The sequence below is a fragment of the Gambusia affinis genome, linkage group LG19, assembly GCF_019740435.1.
Source record: "Gambusia affinis linkage group LG19, SWU_Gaff_1.0, whole genome shotgun sequence".
Taxonomy (NCBI): domain Eukaryota; kingdom Metazoa; phylum Chordata; class Actinopteri; order Cyprinodontiformes; family Poeciliidae; genus Gambusia; species Gambusia affinis.
Genome location: NC_057886.1, coordinates 19,579,936 through 19,595,998, shown reverse-complemented (window position 1 = coordinate 19,595,998; position 16,063 = coordinate 19,579,936). Strand labels below are relative to the sequence as shown.

Below are 16,063 nucleotides of genomic sequence, written 5' to 3'. Positions count from 1 at the left end.
CTAAGAGGATCCTTAGCAGTGGTCCTGCTGTACAGGATTCAGAGTTAACAGGGACAAACTGAGAGAATTTGTCTAATATTGAACATAAAAGCCTCTAAGACTTTCTTTCCTGGCTAGATAATATGTGAAAAGGGTTAGTAAGAAAGCAAGTTTTCATTGCAATAGCAGTGTATAACAGCTGTGTGTGTGATACACTTATCTTTTGATGTCTCCTTTCTGTCTCATTTCTCCCTCCTCCTCTTGGTTCTGGCGTCGCTGGGGTGCAATCCTCCCTCCCCCTTTAACTCACTCTGCAGTTTCTGGTGTTGGATCTTGAGTTGTCCAGACTGTCCCTCTGTCAATGTCCAAACATTTCACAAATGAAACAAGCATCGAATAGTTCAGTTTGTTGTCTTCGTCTCTGAAGCACATTATCTTTTCCTTCTCCACGCTGATATCAGGGAGTAGATCAGCGGAGATTGTAAGAGTTCAGTTGCATTTTAGTGTCTGGATGTGATGGAACTCTTCTTTGTCTTCTTGATTGCTGTCAGAAACTGGTGATGAGGGAGGGACTTCATTTGATCCATTGCAGGACAGCTTCGAGTTGAGGTCAGAGGTCAGATGCACCGCAGCGAGGCTCAGACAAAGGAAAAGGAAAGAAGCAAATAGGAGTCAATTAGGGTTTATCTTTCTTTTTGTGTTTTTTATTTCTAAATATCTCATGTATATCTTTTCTCTCTTTTGATTTTATAGTTTTAGCCACTTATTACCCAACATTATTTATATTTTATAATTCTAAGTCATTTAGAACGCATATAAACATGAAACATGTTAAACCTGTAATCTCTTTATATTCTTTGCCATGTTAGATTTTAAAATGTAGAATGTAAGTTAATTTAATTAACTTAGTTTGAGTGAACATCTTATCAGAGACCAGTGAATTACTTTAAGTTTATTGATCCTTAATGCTGAAGCTGTGAAGCCAGAGAGCAGCCCTCCTCTCATTTTGGAATTTAAGCGAGATATGAGGCTGGATAAAGTCCAGGTCGGTACCAAACTCTGATCGCTGACCCCTCCAGACATACAGCCAAAGGATCATAGCACCAAGTTGGTGTTTTAACCTTTTGTAATTATGCTACCCAGTAATCTATGCAGTATAAAACATTGTTCTCTGAGAAGAAATGTTTTTCCCTTTTTTTTTTTATTGTTTCATTTAATTTCTCATCAAGTTGTTTTTGCACCTGTCAAAATTCATTTACACTTAAACTTCCCTCTATAGGAAAGTCATAACTCCTTTTCAAATCGTAGACGAAAGTTGTCCACATCTTCACCACCTTTTTGTTTAATTCCTGACAGATGACTATAATTTGCCCTTTTACGAAATCCTACTGTTTTATATTAGATAAAATACCAAGTGGTATTTATACCTCCAATCACACACAATCTTTCACAGCAACATGAATTGTAACACAAACAGAAACACAAAACACAAAACAATTAGTCAGATTTGTAGTCAGTCAAAATTTAATCAGTCTCCAATTTTCGGTCTGTCCTCATAATCATTTTCTTTTCTCCAATTATTTATCATATTTTACTGAAGCTTCAGGAATTTTCCAATTTTTTTTTTTTTTTTTTTTTTATTTGTCATGTTATAATTTAATTAATTTTAAACTCTAGTCTTCAGGAACCTGTTTAAATAACTTGTGCACATTTAAAAAGAGATATCTCAAATTTATATTAGGATCTAGCAATAACCAATAATTTCCTGTTGTCTGGTACCAGTTTTTAACCTAGCGCTTATTTCAGACCTACACACCATGTGTTTAACTTTCAACACGCCATCTATACCGTACTTCCTCTTCCATTTAGTCAGGTGCATTACGTTTCCTGGCTCCATCTGACACATAAACTTTCCATCCCCTTTAAGCCTTTTCTCCTTCATGTGTGCTTTTTTATACTTTCCCATTATTTAAATCACTTGCAATTTTAGCTTGAAAATTTTGGTATTTTGTGCTTTCTCAGAGAAAGTGCTGTAAATCAGCCAGTGCCTTCTGAAAACAGGCTTCTACTTGGAGCCTAGCTTCCAAGCGGTTTTTCACTTTGGATCCTAATTCCGAAGGCAGAGAGTTTTACTCCCAGAGAGAGAAACACCATTCACTCCTTCATACACACACATCAACAAAGCAGCAGACAAAAACACCAATATCAACACAGCAATAACAAAACAGTATTACAACTTCCTATCTACGCGAGGACTTACTCTTAAAGAGTGTCCTGTAAATACGGAGGCTCTAAAAGCCGTTACTTTTGCCTTTAGTTGAAACTCAGTCAACTGGGACTCTAACCCTTTTTATAACTTCTTTAGTCAAGTTGGTATTTGACAAGGACTCAAACCTTCATTTAGTCAAGTTGGTATTTGACAAGGACTCAAACCTTCATTTAGTCAAACTAAAAGTTGACAAGGACTCAAACCTTCATTTAGTCAAATTGATATTTGACAAGGACTCAAACCTATTACGGAATTTAAGCTTCTAGCAGGACTCCGACATCCTTTTGTTACGGAACTTAAGCGACTGTATCTCGCAGGACTCCGCCGTCCTTTTGTTTTAAAATTCACCTACGTTTCTGTAGTTGTCTGGTTGTCCAGTCGGATCTCGTCACTCCGCCGTTGGCAGACAAAGTCGGACATGCGTAGCTGGCCCAGCGAAGAATTTGCTTCCTGGGTCTTTCTTTCCAGGTCCAGTTGACTCTGGCCGTGCACGGATTCAGCGCGTCTTCCTCTGCCTGGCAGCGGGGGAGGAGAGATCCCGGGTTTCGGCACCAAAATGATAGGTACTTTTTCCTATATACCTAAATAAAGAATCACAGACAACATAAATGAATTTTATGACAAAGCTTTTGCAAAAGGAGAAATCTCTGAAGCAGCTTCTCCAAGCTGTTTACAAAGAGAGTTCTGATTTCCTTTTACGCGAGCTCCTGTTTTATTGTCAAAGAAAAACAGTCAAAACAGTCAAAGGGGCAGAGGTCGTAAAAAGAACAGAGGTTGTAAACGTGTAGCCTAATCAACATGTAACCTAATCAACTAGAAAACTACTCAACTGCTCACATGAAGATAAACAGACATCCTGACCTCCACGTCAGAAAATACACATAAGGAAAGAGAACACTTTAATTAGACTGAATTTCACCTAAAGTAAAAACAAAATGATAATTCCGAAAATTCTCTAACAGCTGTAAATATAATATTCAGTTAGGGGCTGTTTTGGGATTTCTTTACACTACACACTGTGCTTGTGTTGCACTAATAATGTCTCCCTAATTAAATGTTCCTGCTTCTCTGAGCATTAATGACCTGCAGACAGAGGATGCAAATGGAGGTTACAGTGTAAGCCACGGTGGCGAGGCTGGACACTGCAGGCTGGTTCTGTCCCCTCATTACTGATGTTCGGCTTGTAGCTGATGGCTTCTTGTCATTGTTATCCCCTGACCATTTGCAGCAAATGGCATTATGCTGAAAACCCTTTGTGCAGCAGACTGTAATTGGCAGGATCTCACCACTCCTCTCCGCTCCTGTTAGTATTGCTGTTGCAGACATGGCAGAAAACAGACAAGATGTAAACTCATCACCTCGGGGAGTTTCAAATACAACGTTCATGCTTTTTTTAGATGCCCTCGCTGTCTATCTCTCTGCCTCTCATGAACATTGTAGTCTCCTTCAGAATCTTTACTCATAAATAGTGTTATTTTTTCGCTTGTTTTTCTTGAGTGACCTGCCACCATGATCAGACTGTCACAGTCAACAGTGACTTTTTTTACCCAGCCATCATGTATCAATACACTTAACAATCCAGACGCAGTGTTATAGACTGAACCAAAGCAGTTTCTGAGCAGCAATAATCAGGCATTAAAATAACAGTAAAGACTTTTCTGTAAAACTGTTCCCAGCTTTATGTGAAAAGTGGAGCCTTTCACCTCAGCTTTGTGTGTTTTATTGAGTGTGCTGTCTGAGACTGAAGCCCCAGTGTGTATTAAGGATGTTGTCAAAACAGTAAATGATGAAGGAAGAATTTGGATGAAAATCAACTTACTCTGACCAGCACCCTAAAATTCAGCATTTTAAAGAAAAATCTGTCCTGGAGACCTTACCCGCTTTTTTTCTCCCTATCAATAATTATTACATTTACAAAAATAGCTTTGCCAGCATAGTAAAGAGAACGTTTGATTAGCTGGGCGGGAACAAAAGGTCACAAAGTGGCACTGGCTTATTTTTTTGTGTACAGAAATTGGTGACTTTTTCAGGTCATCATGAAGACAGAGAGAGATTATGGTAATTATGTGTGTGGAGCCAAATACATCTCTGCATGCCTTTATCTCCCATTGTGATGGCAATTGAGCCATGCATATTTGTCTCAAGAGGAGCTGCAGCGAGTTGTATTTAGCTGGCGCTTCTGGCACGAAAAGGGAGCAGAATGTGAAGCCGTGCTGTGCTGCAGAATGCATGGCAGCTGATTGGTGCATGCAGAACTTTTGTATTGCTTTGATCGGGGTTTTTTTTCTATGGCGAGCCTGAGGCTTGATGTGGTGCCTCGCTTCATGTCTGATTGAGCTATTCGAGATTGAAACATGTGCAGTGTGTCATGCAAAATATGCCACAAATAATACTGTATAAGTTGCCATGGAGTGATGAGATTGTAATCAAGGGAGCAATCAAGAGCAATCAGTTTTTGTATGAATGCGGGTTACAGTGAATATACTCAATATGCTTGTTCTATGGACTGAAGTGACTTTTCATATCTATTCTGTTGGGTAAATACACTCAATGAATGTGAATGTTTTGCAGTTTTGCGTTTTTAATATAAAATGTCATTTGCCAACAGACTGCTGCAAGACATTATTTTTTGGTGTAAAGGCTCCCTGGAGGAAAATATTATTTATTCATAATAAAACTTATTGTTAATCTTTATGCAAAGAAATTTTAAACGCAAACTGCATTTAAACATTTCACGAGAGAACAAAAGAGTTGGATCTGGACATTTATGGCATGCTGTGAATGTGTCTTATTGTGTTCAGGATACAATGTGCTGCAGTCATTATAGCTGATGCATTCTTAAGGATCGATTCTTTTACAGCCCCTTCTAATTGGAAAGAACAAGTTTTACATGTGAAACACTAACAGCAGATAAGCATTGTTTGCTTCAAGCTTTCCAGTTCCTTTTTTGTTGTTTTTCCATATTGATCAAGGCGCCATGACATGCATAGCTCGGTCCAACTCAGGTCACTCACACAACACTGTGGTTGCCACCATTAGAGACTGCTGTAGACATTTCACAGCTCAGTGGAGGGAGAGAGAGCAATGATTTCCAAGTATCGATGTTACACACACAAACGTAGGCACATAAACATCACTTCTTTTTTTAAGCCCAATGACTTTTTCTGTCACAGAAACGTTTAAAATATTTGACAGTATTTAACCTTACATAAAGAAATTCTAACATTTAATCTGCGAGCCTCATTCACAATGTCGTGTTTCAAATACTGTCAGTCACCTCTGAGCTCCGAGTGTGAAAGACGCACTTCATACGTGGTAATTGCACACAGCTGAATAATCTAGCAGGGATGTGTTCTCCCTTCATTATTCATGCTTTCATTGATTACATTATAGTCCTTCTGTGGCCTTACTGGCTGTGCACTATAAGGTTCAAATGAGTTTCTTCAGTATAAGGCCCACAGGAGCCATTAATAGATTCAACACTCAATGTTCAAAGCGCCATTGTGTCTTCTGATCTGAACCTGAGAACGCAGTTTATTTATGCCATTTAAATAGTTGCCATGGAAATGAGGTCACACTTTGTTTAGGACTGTTTTGATCTTAATGCATTTAGAAGGCCGTGGGCTTCCTTGTCCATCAGCTAATTAATTAATCATGACTCAGAAAAATAGCCGGTGTTCCTTCAACAAGACGACTGCAGCTTCTTTCAGCACCGACACACTCCTTGTATTTTTATGGCATTGCTTCATCTATTGTAATAAAATCAGTGTCAGGCTAACTTGTGTTATTAGCTGAGGTGTAATTTGTTTCTTTATTATAGCTTTAAATTTGTAGATGGTTGTGCCTCTGTGTCCAGTGACAATGTGGTGAGTGCTTGGTATTATCTGATACAGAGTATTGCTTTCTCACCCAGAGCTAGTTCCTGTGGCCTCAGGGCTCTGCAGTGCTCTACTGCCATCCATGGGTGTGCACAAATGCTGCCTTTTCTGTGGTTGGTGGGCATTTTCACCATTTGAACTGATTAAAAATGTCCTTTACAGAGCACACCCCAGGCAATGAGCAAATCACACATTTTTAGATTTATGTATAGTGAAACAACAATGCTTGCTTGCAGAGCGTCGAAGCACTAAGCAGCTGTGTTACACGGAAATATAAAGATGTATGTAAAATTATGTGTGATGCAAATTCCTGTATAAGCATGAGGCTATAAAGTTAAGTAAGGTATAGAGAAATATGAGCAAAAATTATCAACAAAGATGCTAATAGAAAGAATGCAAAATGCTGGTGATATAGTCATTTCTACAGGAACCATGTCAAAAAATTTTTTATGTACGCAGAAAGGGAAAGTAATGTAAAAAAAATAATAATAATTGAGGAGAACAAAGCAAAAAAGTAAAGATGGAGCTCATAGAAAATGCAATGTAGCAGAGAAAATTTAGATGGCCGGTTATTAAAGTGAGACTGAAAAATGGATTGGCTGGGAAGATTAATCAAAATGTATTAACTGAATTCAGGTTAAATGGCTAGCTCCTTCTATGGCTGGTATCTAATGATGGTGTGTTCTGCCAGCAGACTCAGTGATTAGTCAGTCGATGGGCAGAGCCTTGACTTCCTTGAGTTATGACAGATTGTCCTCATCATACTTTCATTACGCTCATCCTTTCTTTTGTCTATCAGTCTGAAGGAGATGACATCTGACCTGCACTGTGTGAAGGGAATTTTAAAGAGTCCAGCAGCCCTAGACAGAAAGAAAAGAGTCGTTGACATTAAAATGACAATAAAGTATTACTTGTGAAAGCATCCCTTATAATGAAGTTTCTTTTCTTTTTCCCTTTTGCCCCATTTGTCTAAATATCAAGAACGTTCAAATATGATTAATTTGTTTTAAAGTCTGAATGTAATCATGCAATTTGGTTTATTCTGACTATGAAAATCTCAGTACTAACTTTTTACTAAGAAATTGGGAAAGCTCCTCTGCTTACGTCAAACAGCAAATTGTCTGAAAACTGATGAATAATTAATTTCAGTACTTTCCTTTTTTATGTAAAGAACAGATTACTGTTTAAGATTCTACTAAATGGTAACTATAAAAAGAAATTTCCTGCTGTAAATCAATGAATATAAGCATAAGTCTAGACACTGTTGAAGGTCACTGATCAATAGTGAGCAGCAATCAGACTGAGTTTCTATGGTCAAAGCCAACCAAGTTTGTCAAAACACCAGTTTGATGTTTAAGGAAGTTTTCATCCATATTTAAATCTTTGCTGCCACCCAGTGAAATTAAAAGACTATTACGGTACTACATTCTTTTTATGTGCTGGGCTAGGAAAAGTAATTGAAGTCAAGCCTTGTAAACCAAAACACTCAATAGCAGGTTGTAATAAAAAAATAAAAAAATGTTTTTAATGTAACTATTGTACATATTCACAACCAATCCCCCGTCTCCTCCCCCACATACAAGGACATCTTAAATGTAAATTTAAATATAGTGCAGTGAAAACAGTATTAATCTAGAGGTTTTCTTTCTATTTTTGCTTCTTCTTTTTTTTTTTTTAAATCAACCTTAAATGATTCAGATAATTACATCTTAGACCTAGATAACCTGAGTAAATCCTGACTTCACTTCTCATAGCCTGATCTATGTGAAAAAGTTATTTCCCCCCCCTTAAATCTAATTGTTGGCCTTGAGACCCTTGGCTGCAACATCTGCTTTCAAGCTTATGTTTATGTTTATGCATTTGGTAGAATATTTTATCCAAAGCAACTTTCAAGACGGCATAGGAATGCAGTTGAAAATCAAATCAAATAAAAATAAACTACAAAGCAGGAAGACTACCAGTGAGGACCTGCAACACTTTTAGGCTATTTTTCTTGAAATCTAGCAATATTTTCTTGTTGATTTCTTAAAGATGAACCAGCATGCTGGCATTGACAGAAGTGCAGAGGAGGTGGCAGTAGGATTCAGTGGGAGACACTCTCTGAAAAGCTAGGTCTTCAAGACTTTTGTGAGGATTGACAGGAACAACACTGTTCTGGGTACACTGAACTGAGCTTTAGATCCCAAACTGGTTGCAGAATATTTTTCCTTCTGCATTTTCTGATAAACAGCAGAACTAATTGTTCCATCAGTTATGTTCTGACCTATGCTTGATTATATTTGACCTTTACTGAAATTCTATGCAAGTTTTATGGCAGACAAAAAGGAACGCACATACACACATTTCTTGCCTATTTAAGTTTATTTAGACCACAACATGGTGTTTTTAAAATCTTTTAGGCTATCTCTTGCTGTCAGAGAGGTTCTGGTTAAGCTAATTTTTAATGCTGTTTAAGTATCAATCAAACTGGGGTACAGTTAGTGATACTGAAATAAATACTGTAGGTAATCACATATAATTCCAGATTTAACAAGGATTAGATTTAGGTTTATACTTTGTCATTGGTCAGGATGTTTTTTACCTTAATAAATAAAATCTTCAGTTGAAAAGAGTTAATATTTCAGGTGTGTCGTGGTGGCCATGTTTGGGGGTCTTGGGTCCTCGGCGCAGCTGTCGTGGGTTCGACTCCCGGACTTCTCTTTCCCCCTTTCCTGTCCGCCTGCTTTTAAGTATGGGACACGGAAGCCCACGGAGGATCCCGTAGAGGGGTAAAAAAAAAAGAAAAGAAAAAAAGAAAAGAGTTAATACTTCCACATGTTGTCCTAGTCTGATATGAAATCTTGTCTGATAGTCTGAAAAACTATATAGGATGAAAAAATGCAAAGTCGCGAGGTTGTACCTCAGTGTATACAGAAAATGGGTTTAATTCAACAAATCCCATCAAAAATGTTACAACTGTGCAGTTACAATAACAACTCACTGGGAATTTGTGCAAATTGGCATGAATTTGATATTTTGTTGTGATTTTCAACACAATTATAACTCTTCTGTTCTCACTTGAAGTTCTATTAGAATTTTTTACAGTCTCTAAATATTCCGCCTTCAAGTTTTTCTGCAGTATTTTTGTAAAGTCACAGATATGTCTCTTGAAAAAGATTATTTCTCGCTCAACTAAAGGCAGTAGTCATCTCAAATGTGGAGTTTTTATTTGCAATACTGCTGGTAACCACTAGGGGGCAGTGTTGAAGCAAAAATAGAAAAGCATTCAGTGGGAGCAAGCAAGTGAGCTGAAGTTTCCAGTTTGAGCACCAAAACGTTGCTCTGCTCAAAGGAACCCATGTCAGTCACTCCACAACGCCCTTTGCCCACCCATCACTGACAAAGTGAATAAGTCAGCAGACCCTGCAGAAAGCAAGAGAACAAGCTGACCTGTTGCTTTTGTCTTAGCATTTTGTCATCATGATGTGCCAATGTCTTGGTAGCATAAAATGACACAGCCAGGGGAAAGATTCCTGTCCAAATTTCTTAGTTAGGAAAAGACCTCAAGATATTCGAAACACACATTTCCCATTTGCCTTCTTATTTCAAATTTCCTCTCAGTGTGAACTTCAAAACAAATCTGATTTCTTTCCTTATATAAGCCAAAAGGAGCTTTTAAGTGTCAGCCTCAGAAGTGGCCTTTACCATATACAAAGTAATCACATAACTTATAATGTGCCTAAACTGTATCTATACCGTTAAACACAAGAACTGAGAAACTGGTTGTAACAAAGTCATGCTAAGTTTGTTTTTTGCCATAAAAAACTAAATTGGATGTCAAAACAGAGTGCATATATCATTTTGAACCCAACCCATAAGTTTGGTTTTATGGTAGATTTTACACTTCAATCTGATTCCTTTTCATTGATTAAAAAAAAGAAAATCAATATTCTTTAAGTACACTTTCACACCAAAAATACTGTGAGTGAGTGAATAAGGCAATGTAATTTTCTCATGACATAGGCGTAGAGGGCGTAAAGTGAATGGATAGAATATGATTATGGTTCAGGCAGTCATTTTGCGAACTGCAGGCTCTTCTAGACTGTCATGAAGCACAAAAGATAGATGAGCTGTCACAGGCAGCAGTAGGCAGAAGCACCTGGATCTCTCTCATTTTTAATACCATGCCAAACCAGCTGTTCAACTTTCATATCTATCACTCTGTATCCTTCATTCTGCACAGACAGGGTAATTAGACTGCAGGACAGTCTACTGTGAAAAGGATGGCACTTAGATGCCCTGGGCGCCCACATGTCACATAGCATAGAGAACAGATCAGCGCTCTGAAATCAGTCTCTCTCCAATCTACAGACACGCATATGCAAGCATGCACATAAAAACACGCGCACACGCACACACCAAGACGTGAGTCATAAAACAACAGCCAAATGTCAGAGAAAAAGAGAATAAAGAGAAAGACTGGATACATGCATGCAAAACAGAGCAGAGGCTGATTGGGAGGGGATGAGATGGAGAGGCAGCCAATGCGCAGCTCTGCATCTTGAGGAAGAGAGAGGGTGGAGAGAGAGAAAGTGGGAGGGAAGCTGAGGCAGTCACTCTGAGAGGAAAGGCTCTCAATGTGATGGTGTTGGATGTAAACTGCTCTTCTCTGACCGGTGTCTGCCTCATCCACCTCAATGAGCCGGGATGTGTAAATAAGATAGTAGTGCTGAACTTATTCTGAGGGACGTGCTGCCGATTAGCCTGGGCAGAGGCTGACTGGCTTGTTACCGTCCTCAAGCTGTTTGCAGCAGAGGTGGAGGGGGGGTGGGTTGACTGGATCTGAGGTCTAGGCTAGGGCAGGGCAGGCTGTCAGGCTGTTTGTGCCGGGCCCCACAGGAAGAAAAAAATGACTGTTCCCATGCTCAAGATCGGAGCGGTGCTCAGCACTATGGCCATGGTGACCAACTGGATGTCTCAGACTCTGCCTTCTCTTGTGGGACTCAATGGTACAACCGTCTCCAGAGGGGGCACTTCAGAAAGGATTGTTAGTGTGAGTACGATTTAAATTCCTTCATGCAGCTGCATATGCATGCACTGAGAAATCCAAAAAAAATATTGATAGGATTATACAAATAAATGAGTGACACAACAAACAGATAAAGAAGTTAAAAAGAGACTTGCATGTTAAACTGAAGGAAATTAAAGAAGGGTTTTAGAGGTGAACTTTCCAGACTGAGCTTAGATCAAGAGTCTGACTCAAAGAGGTGTGTCATTTAAAAGGTAAGACAGGATGCAGTTAGACGTAAAATTTTAGAGCATTGTTTCAACCGAGCGATCAACCGATATACAAATATCATGAGGTTGAATTCGGTTTGTACTTGTGAGTGATTTAGGATGCAACCATGTGGTAAATCATATGGCTATGTGTGGCTGATGGGAGGTGGAGAGCTCTCCTGACTGATGTTCAGGCTGATCCTGTGTGTCAGTCAGCTCCAGGGTGGGAAAGAGGGTGCTCATATTCAGGGGTTGGGTGGCAAAGACTTGAGACAATTTTACAGATTTGAATGTGCTGCCTTCCCTCACTTTGTACTTTGTCTCTTTTTGTAAATGCATCTGTGACCTACAAGTAATTTAGGAACTTTTACAAATATGATTTGTCTCTCAGGATTCTACTCACAGGTTTAACATCCAAATGTCTGTTTTTGCTAATTCACGACTACAATATTCCAGGGCTCATCTGGTGTTAATGAATGTTTTTTCCTCTATGCTGAGTGAGTTTTTATGGCATCTTAGCCATTAGGCAAATGCCCCGATCTGTTGAAATGACAGAAATTGAACATCCCAAGAGGTGTATGACCATCTGGATATATGTCTATGCAGGCAATTGTGCACATTTGTAGAAGAGTGTGCATTTGTGTATGTGTATGTGTTCAGATATATAATCTCTGTGATGAGGCATTTGTGTCTCAAGGGTGAAAGTCCGTCTGTTTGAGGAGATTTTTATTTTTATCCAAACACCCATCTGCTACTTTCATATCTCCTTATTCAGCCGTGAAATATTAGGTGGAACGGTTTCATCCCCAAAAATCTGACATCTCCCTTCTATCTTTGGAAAACAAAAGTTAATCTCAGACATATTTTTTCTTAGTTGTAGACATAGCTCAGATGTTGTTGTTTTTTTTTAGCAAAAAATAAAAAAGGAAAAATCTTCCACAATGGTGCTAAGCCCACACCTTTCCTTGCAGCATCTTTATAGTCAAACTATCATTTAAGGGTTTTTTTTATGCATAATATTCCGTACAGAATGCAAATAATGTAGGCTTTGCAACCAAGGCTCAAAAGCCTTACCATTTGCATTTCAAAAGACATAGAATTAATTATCATACATCATTACCAATGCATAGTTTTGCTTTGGAGGATATCCACAACACAACCAATAGCAGAATAAAATTGCTCCTACGCAGTTCAAAGTTTCATTAGTTTGATGCAATTGCATTGCAAAATATTGCTGTGACTGAAAATGGTATTGGCTTTGTGACACTATACAACGGCATTGTATGAAACATTAATTTAAAGTGTTGTTTCAAATTTCCATTACTATTAGTGAGACATTTGGCTGGGATGATCTAAGAAGCAGGATGAATCACAAAATGTGTAGAGCTACAATCAAAGATAATCGGGCTGCTTTCATATGACGCTCTCTTCGTGGCATGCCAGTGGCTGTTACATGGCTACTCCCCACCCTGGCACACATGCTCACGTCTTTCTGCACTATTCCTGCTAAGAGCTATTTTCAAAGTCTGCTTCACTTGTTTGCTGTGCCTGTGTTTGAACCAGCTGATTCAAGAACACAGCTGACTGATTATTTATTTGCCTTTCTGCAATGGCACTGAGAGCAGCAAATGTCTGGATGCCCAGATGCACATTTGGATCGTGTAAGCCCTCAGATGTCTTCTGTTCTCTTCAAAGAGAGCATAAAGATAACCAAAAAAAAGTTTCAATCATTAAGATAAAGACTATTTGAATTAATACTGCTCTATACGAGAAAGTAATTATCCACACTCACACCACCACAATTATGGTGGTGGTAGCATGATGACCTTGGGCCAATTTTCTGCTTCCGAATGTGAATAACCTGTTATAATTGATGGATCCATGAAGTCTGCTCTCCACTAGACAATCCTGAATCAGAAGGCCCAGCAATCAGTCCGTGTGACCTTATGCACATGCTTTGTGATAGGTAGAGATATGCAGCAAGCCAATGACCCAAAGTGACCAAAGCACACCTTTGAATCACTGAAAAAAAAAAAAAACTAGCACAAAATGGAGGCTCTAGTCATAGTTCAGAAATTAATTTGAACTTTAAATAGACACCTTGCCAGTTATTGTAAATGTTTGGTTGCACTTATTGCCATCTACAGTGACTCAAGCAGTTACGAGGTTTAAGGAGCAATTACTTTTTTCAGTTCACCAGGTTAATTTGGCTAGCTTTTTTCTCTTTAAATTAAACCTTTACTTTAAACATATTTTTTACATTTACTCATATTACCTTAACTTAATCTGATGATCTGAAACATGTCTGACAAAATGTAAGAACAGAGTGTGGGTAGATACCTCTTCAAAAATCATATTAAATTCCTCATGAAATGAAGTTTACATGTTAACTTAGAATCCGAGGTAGGGTCATACCATAAATCACACCTCTAATTTCTCAAGCAGCTTATTTATACCTAGTTCACCCATGCTTCTGGTTTTTGCTACTCCACCCTCATTCATCTTTAGACTTTTCACTTTATCCCTATTCTTCCCTACATCCTGTTTTCCTGTTTTGGGTTTAAATATTGCTACAAGTATTGAATGATTGACTCAAATGAAGAGAAATATATTTTTGTTTGATCTCAGTCACCCAGCTTAAGAAATGTGGGTTAAAGTTTTGCATCATTAAGGATCAAGAATCAAGCAACTGATACTCTAAACATATTCAGCAGAGAAGAAAGTTAGGTCTGACTATGTTTAACACTCAATTATAGTTTGTTTTCAACTAACTTCAGGAATGTGTGTGCAATGCAGTGATGAATAAATCATCATTGTGCTGTGGTTGGATCCCCAGAGCACTGTAACGACAGACAGAGGAGCAGTACATCTTTGTTTGTTTCTATCCAGGGTAAAAATTCTTTGAGACACAAGGTTGTCTTAAGTATTCTCACCATGAACTGGGAGAAGGCAACAAATAATGTCAGTTTATAAAGAGCCAGGACTCTGAATCTGATTGTGGTCAGTCAGACAGTGTCTGCCTGCATGTTAAAGCTATAAACTTTATCACACCCACCAAGCAGTCTCATCAAGCAGATAGTTAGGAGTAATCCTTGGGTATGGATTAAAGATTAAACACTGGTTGAAGGGTTTTATTTGTGCACATTACTTTTATGTTAATGCTTTTAGCCATGTATTTTTTTAAGTCCAGGTTCTGACAGATGTTTATTTTATGTCTATTTATTGGGAAGCAGGTTGTAGAGCCAGAACATTGGTTAAAGCCAATGTGTATGATAGCATTCTAAATACATTGGCTATGTTAACTATGTGGAAACAACTAGGGTAATGGCAACATTATGTTAATATTTAATTATCAATATTTAACATCATTAAAACGTTCTAAAATTAGCTATGAAGATTATTGCTCCATTGAGCAGCCATTTATCAGTTTACACAATCCTGCAATCCATATTTACAGCAGTGACTGTAATTTAACAGCTTATTCAGTGTTTTATCACAAACCCTCGCCTCTGTCATCCAGTTCAGCAAAAGATGTGATAAAGCTGTCTTGTTCCCGTGTAACACCATAGCAGATGCCAAACGCTTTTCACCGGGACACCTGGCATGCTGGGATCGAGCATGCCAGCATGAATGCTACGCTGAAGTTGCTACGACTCTTTGGAAATTTCAGAGCAGTTGTCGGTGTCATTTTCTCCTACCTCTCCAGCTCTGCTGCCAACTTAGGAGAACAAAACACTTGGTGGACTTGATGCCCAGCACTGCTGCGTTTCAGGTGTGATCTGGACTGGAACAAGTCAGATTCAGCAGATGGGAAGAAAGCAGGACGCCATTCAGAGGGATGGCAGTCGCAGGCTTGATGGAGTGGGTGTAAATGTAAGGCAGGCGGGGGCACGATGAGTTTATGAGTTATATTATTGACTGGCAACCACGCTGCGCTGATTGTGGTAATCGGTTTTCCTTGGAAGCAGAGGAGACTAGGGACTCCAAAGAGAAACTTCATTGAGTTTTATTTGAAGGCCGGCAGCTGGCTGGTGCGCGGAAGACTGGCATATTGTTTGCTTCAAGTGGGGCTGTGTATTTTCATGTTTATTTATATATAGTGGTTTCAGCAGTGAGCTGCAAATTAGAAAAATGAGATGTGATTGCTTGGCTGCAGCACAGACGCAATTGAGCTGTGTGTGGCAAAGACAGATGAGTCAGCTTTGTTGTCAACAAGGGCTGAGAGAAGTTAATGCTTCTGAAATTTGTAAAGAGTAAAAGACATAGAAGCTGCAGAGCGCGGATAAAAAAATGTTGGCAATGAAAAATGCAAATGAAAGAAGGAGTGAGATTACACACTCCTGTTAGTATTTCTGAGTATCCTAGCCTTTAGAGTGTCTCTTTGATTCTTCTTGCATTCTCATTATTCCGGTCCCTCTCCATGCTGAACATCTGATCCAACGCCCTTTTCCTAACAATGTCCCTCCTCTCTGTTGCGGCAGTTCTTCAGATGTGATGCATTCAGTATCACGGTCAGCTCTCTCTCATATCTCAGAACTTGCTTCTAACATTTGCCCCTTCAGCCTAGTGCTCATGAAAGTTATAATAGACTTGCCGTCATGCTCATAAAGTCAGTATCTACAGATTTATGATCTCATTTAACTCTGGCTTTGCAGCAGCTAGCTCCTGGGTCGGTTTAATG

General features: G+C 38.8%; 1 protein-coding gene across 2 annotated transcripts in view; it reads left to right on the top strand.

Annotated features, from left to right (window-relative positions):
- olfm2a (olfactomedin 2a) overlaps positions 1-16,063 on the top strand; it is a 51,090-nt gene that overhangs the window by 19,048 nt on the left and 15,979 nt on the right. Inside the window, exon 1 of one of the 2 annotated variants that reach the window (XM_044099601.1) lies at positions 10,711-11,158. The exons of the other annotated variant lie outside the window; for it this stretch is intronic. Coding sequence (XP_043955536.1) covers positions 11,015-11,158 — 144 coding nt within the window. The 5' untranslated portion in view covers positions 10,711-11,014. Of the gene's footprint in view, positions 1-10,710; positions 11,159-16,063 lie in introns of those variants that run through there. 2 annotated transcript variants of the gene reach the window in all.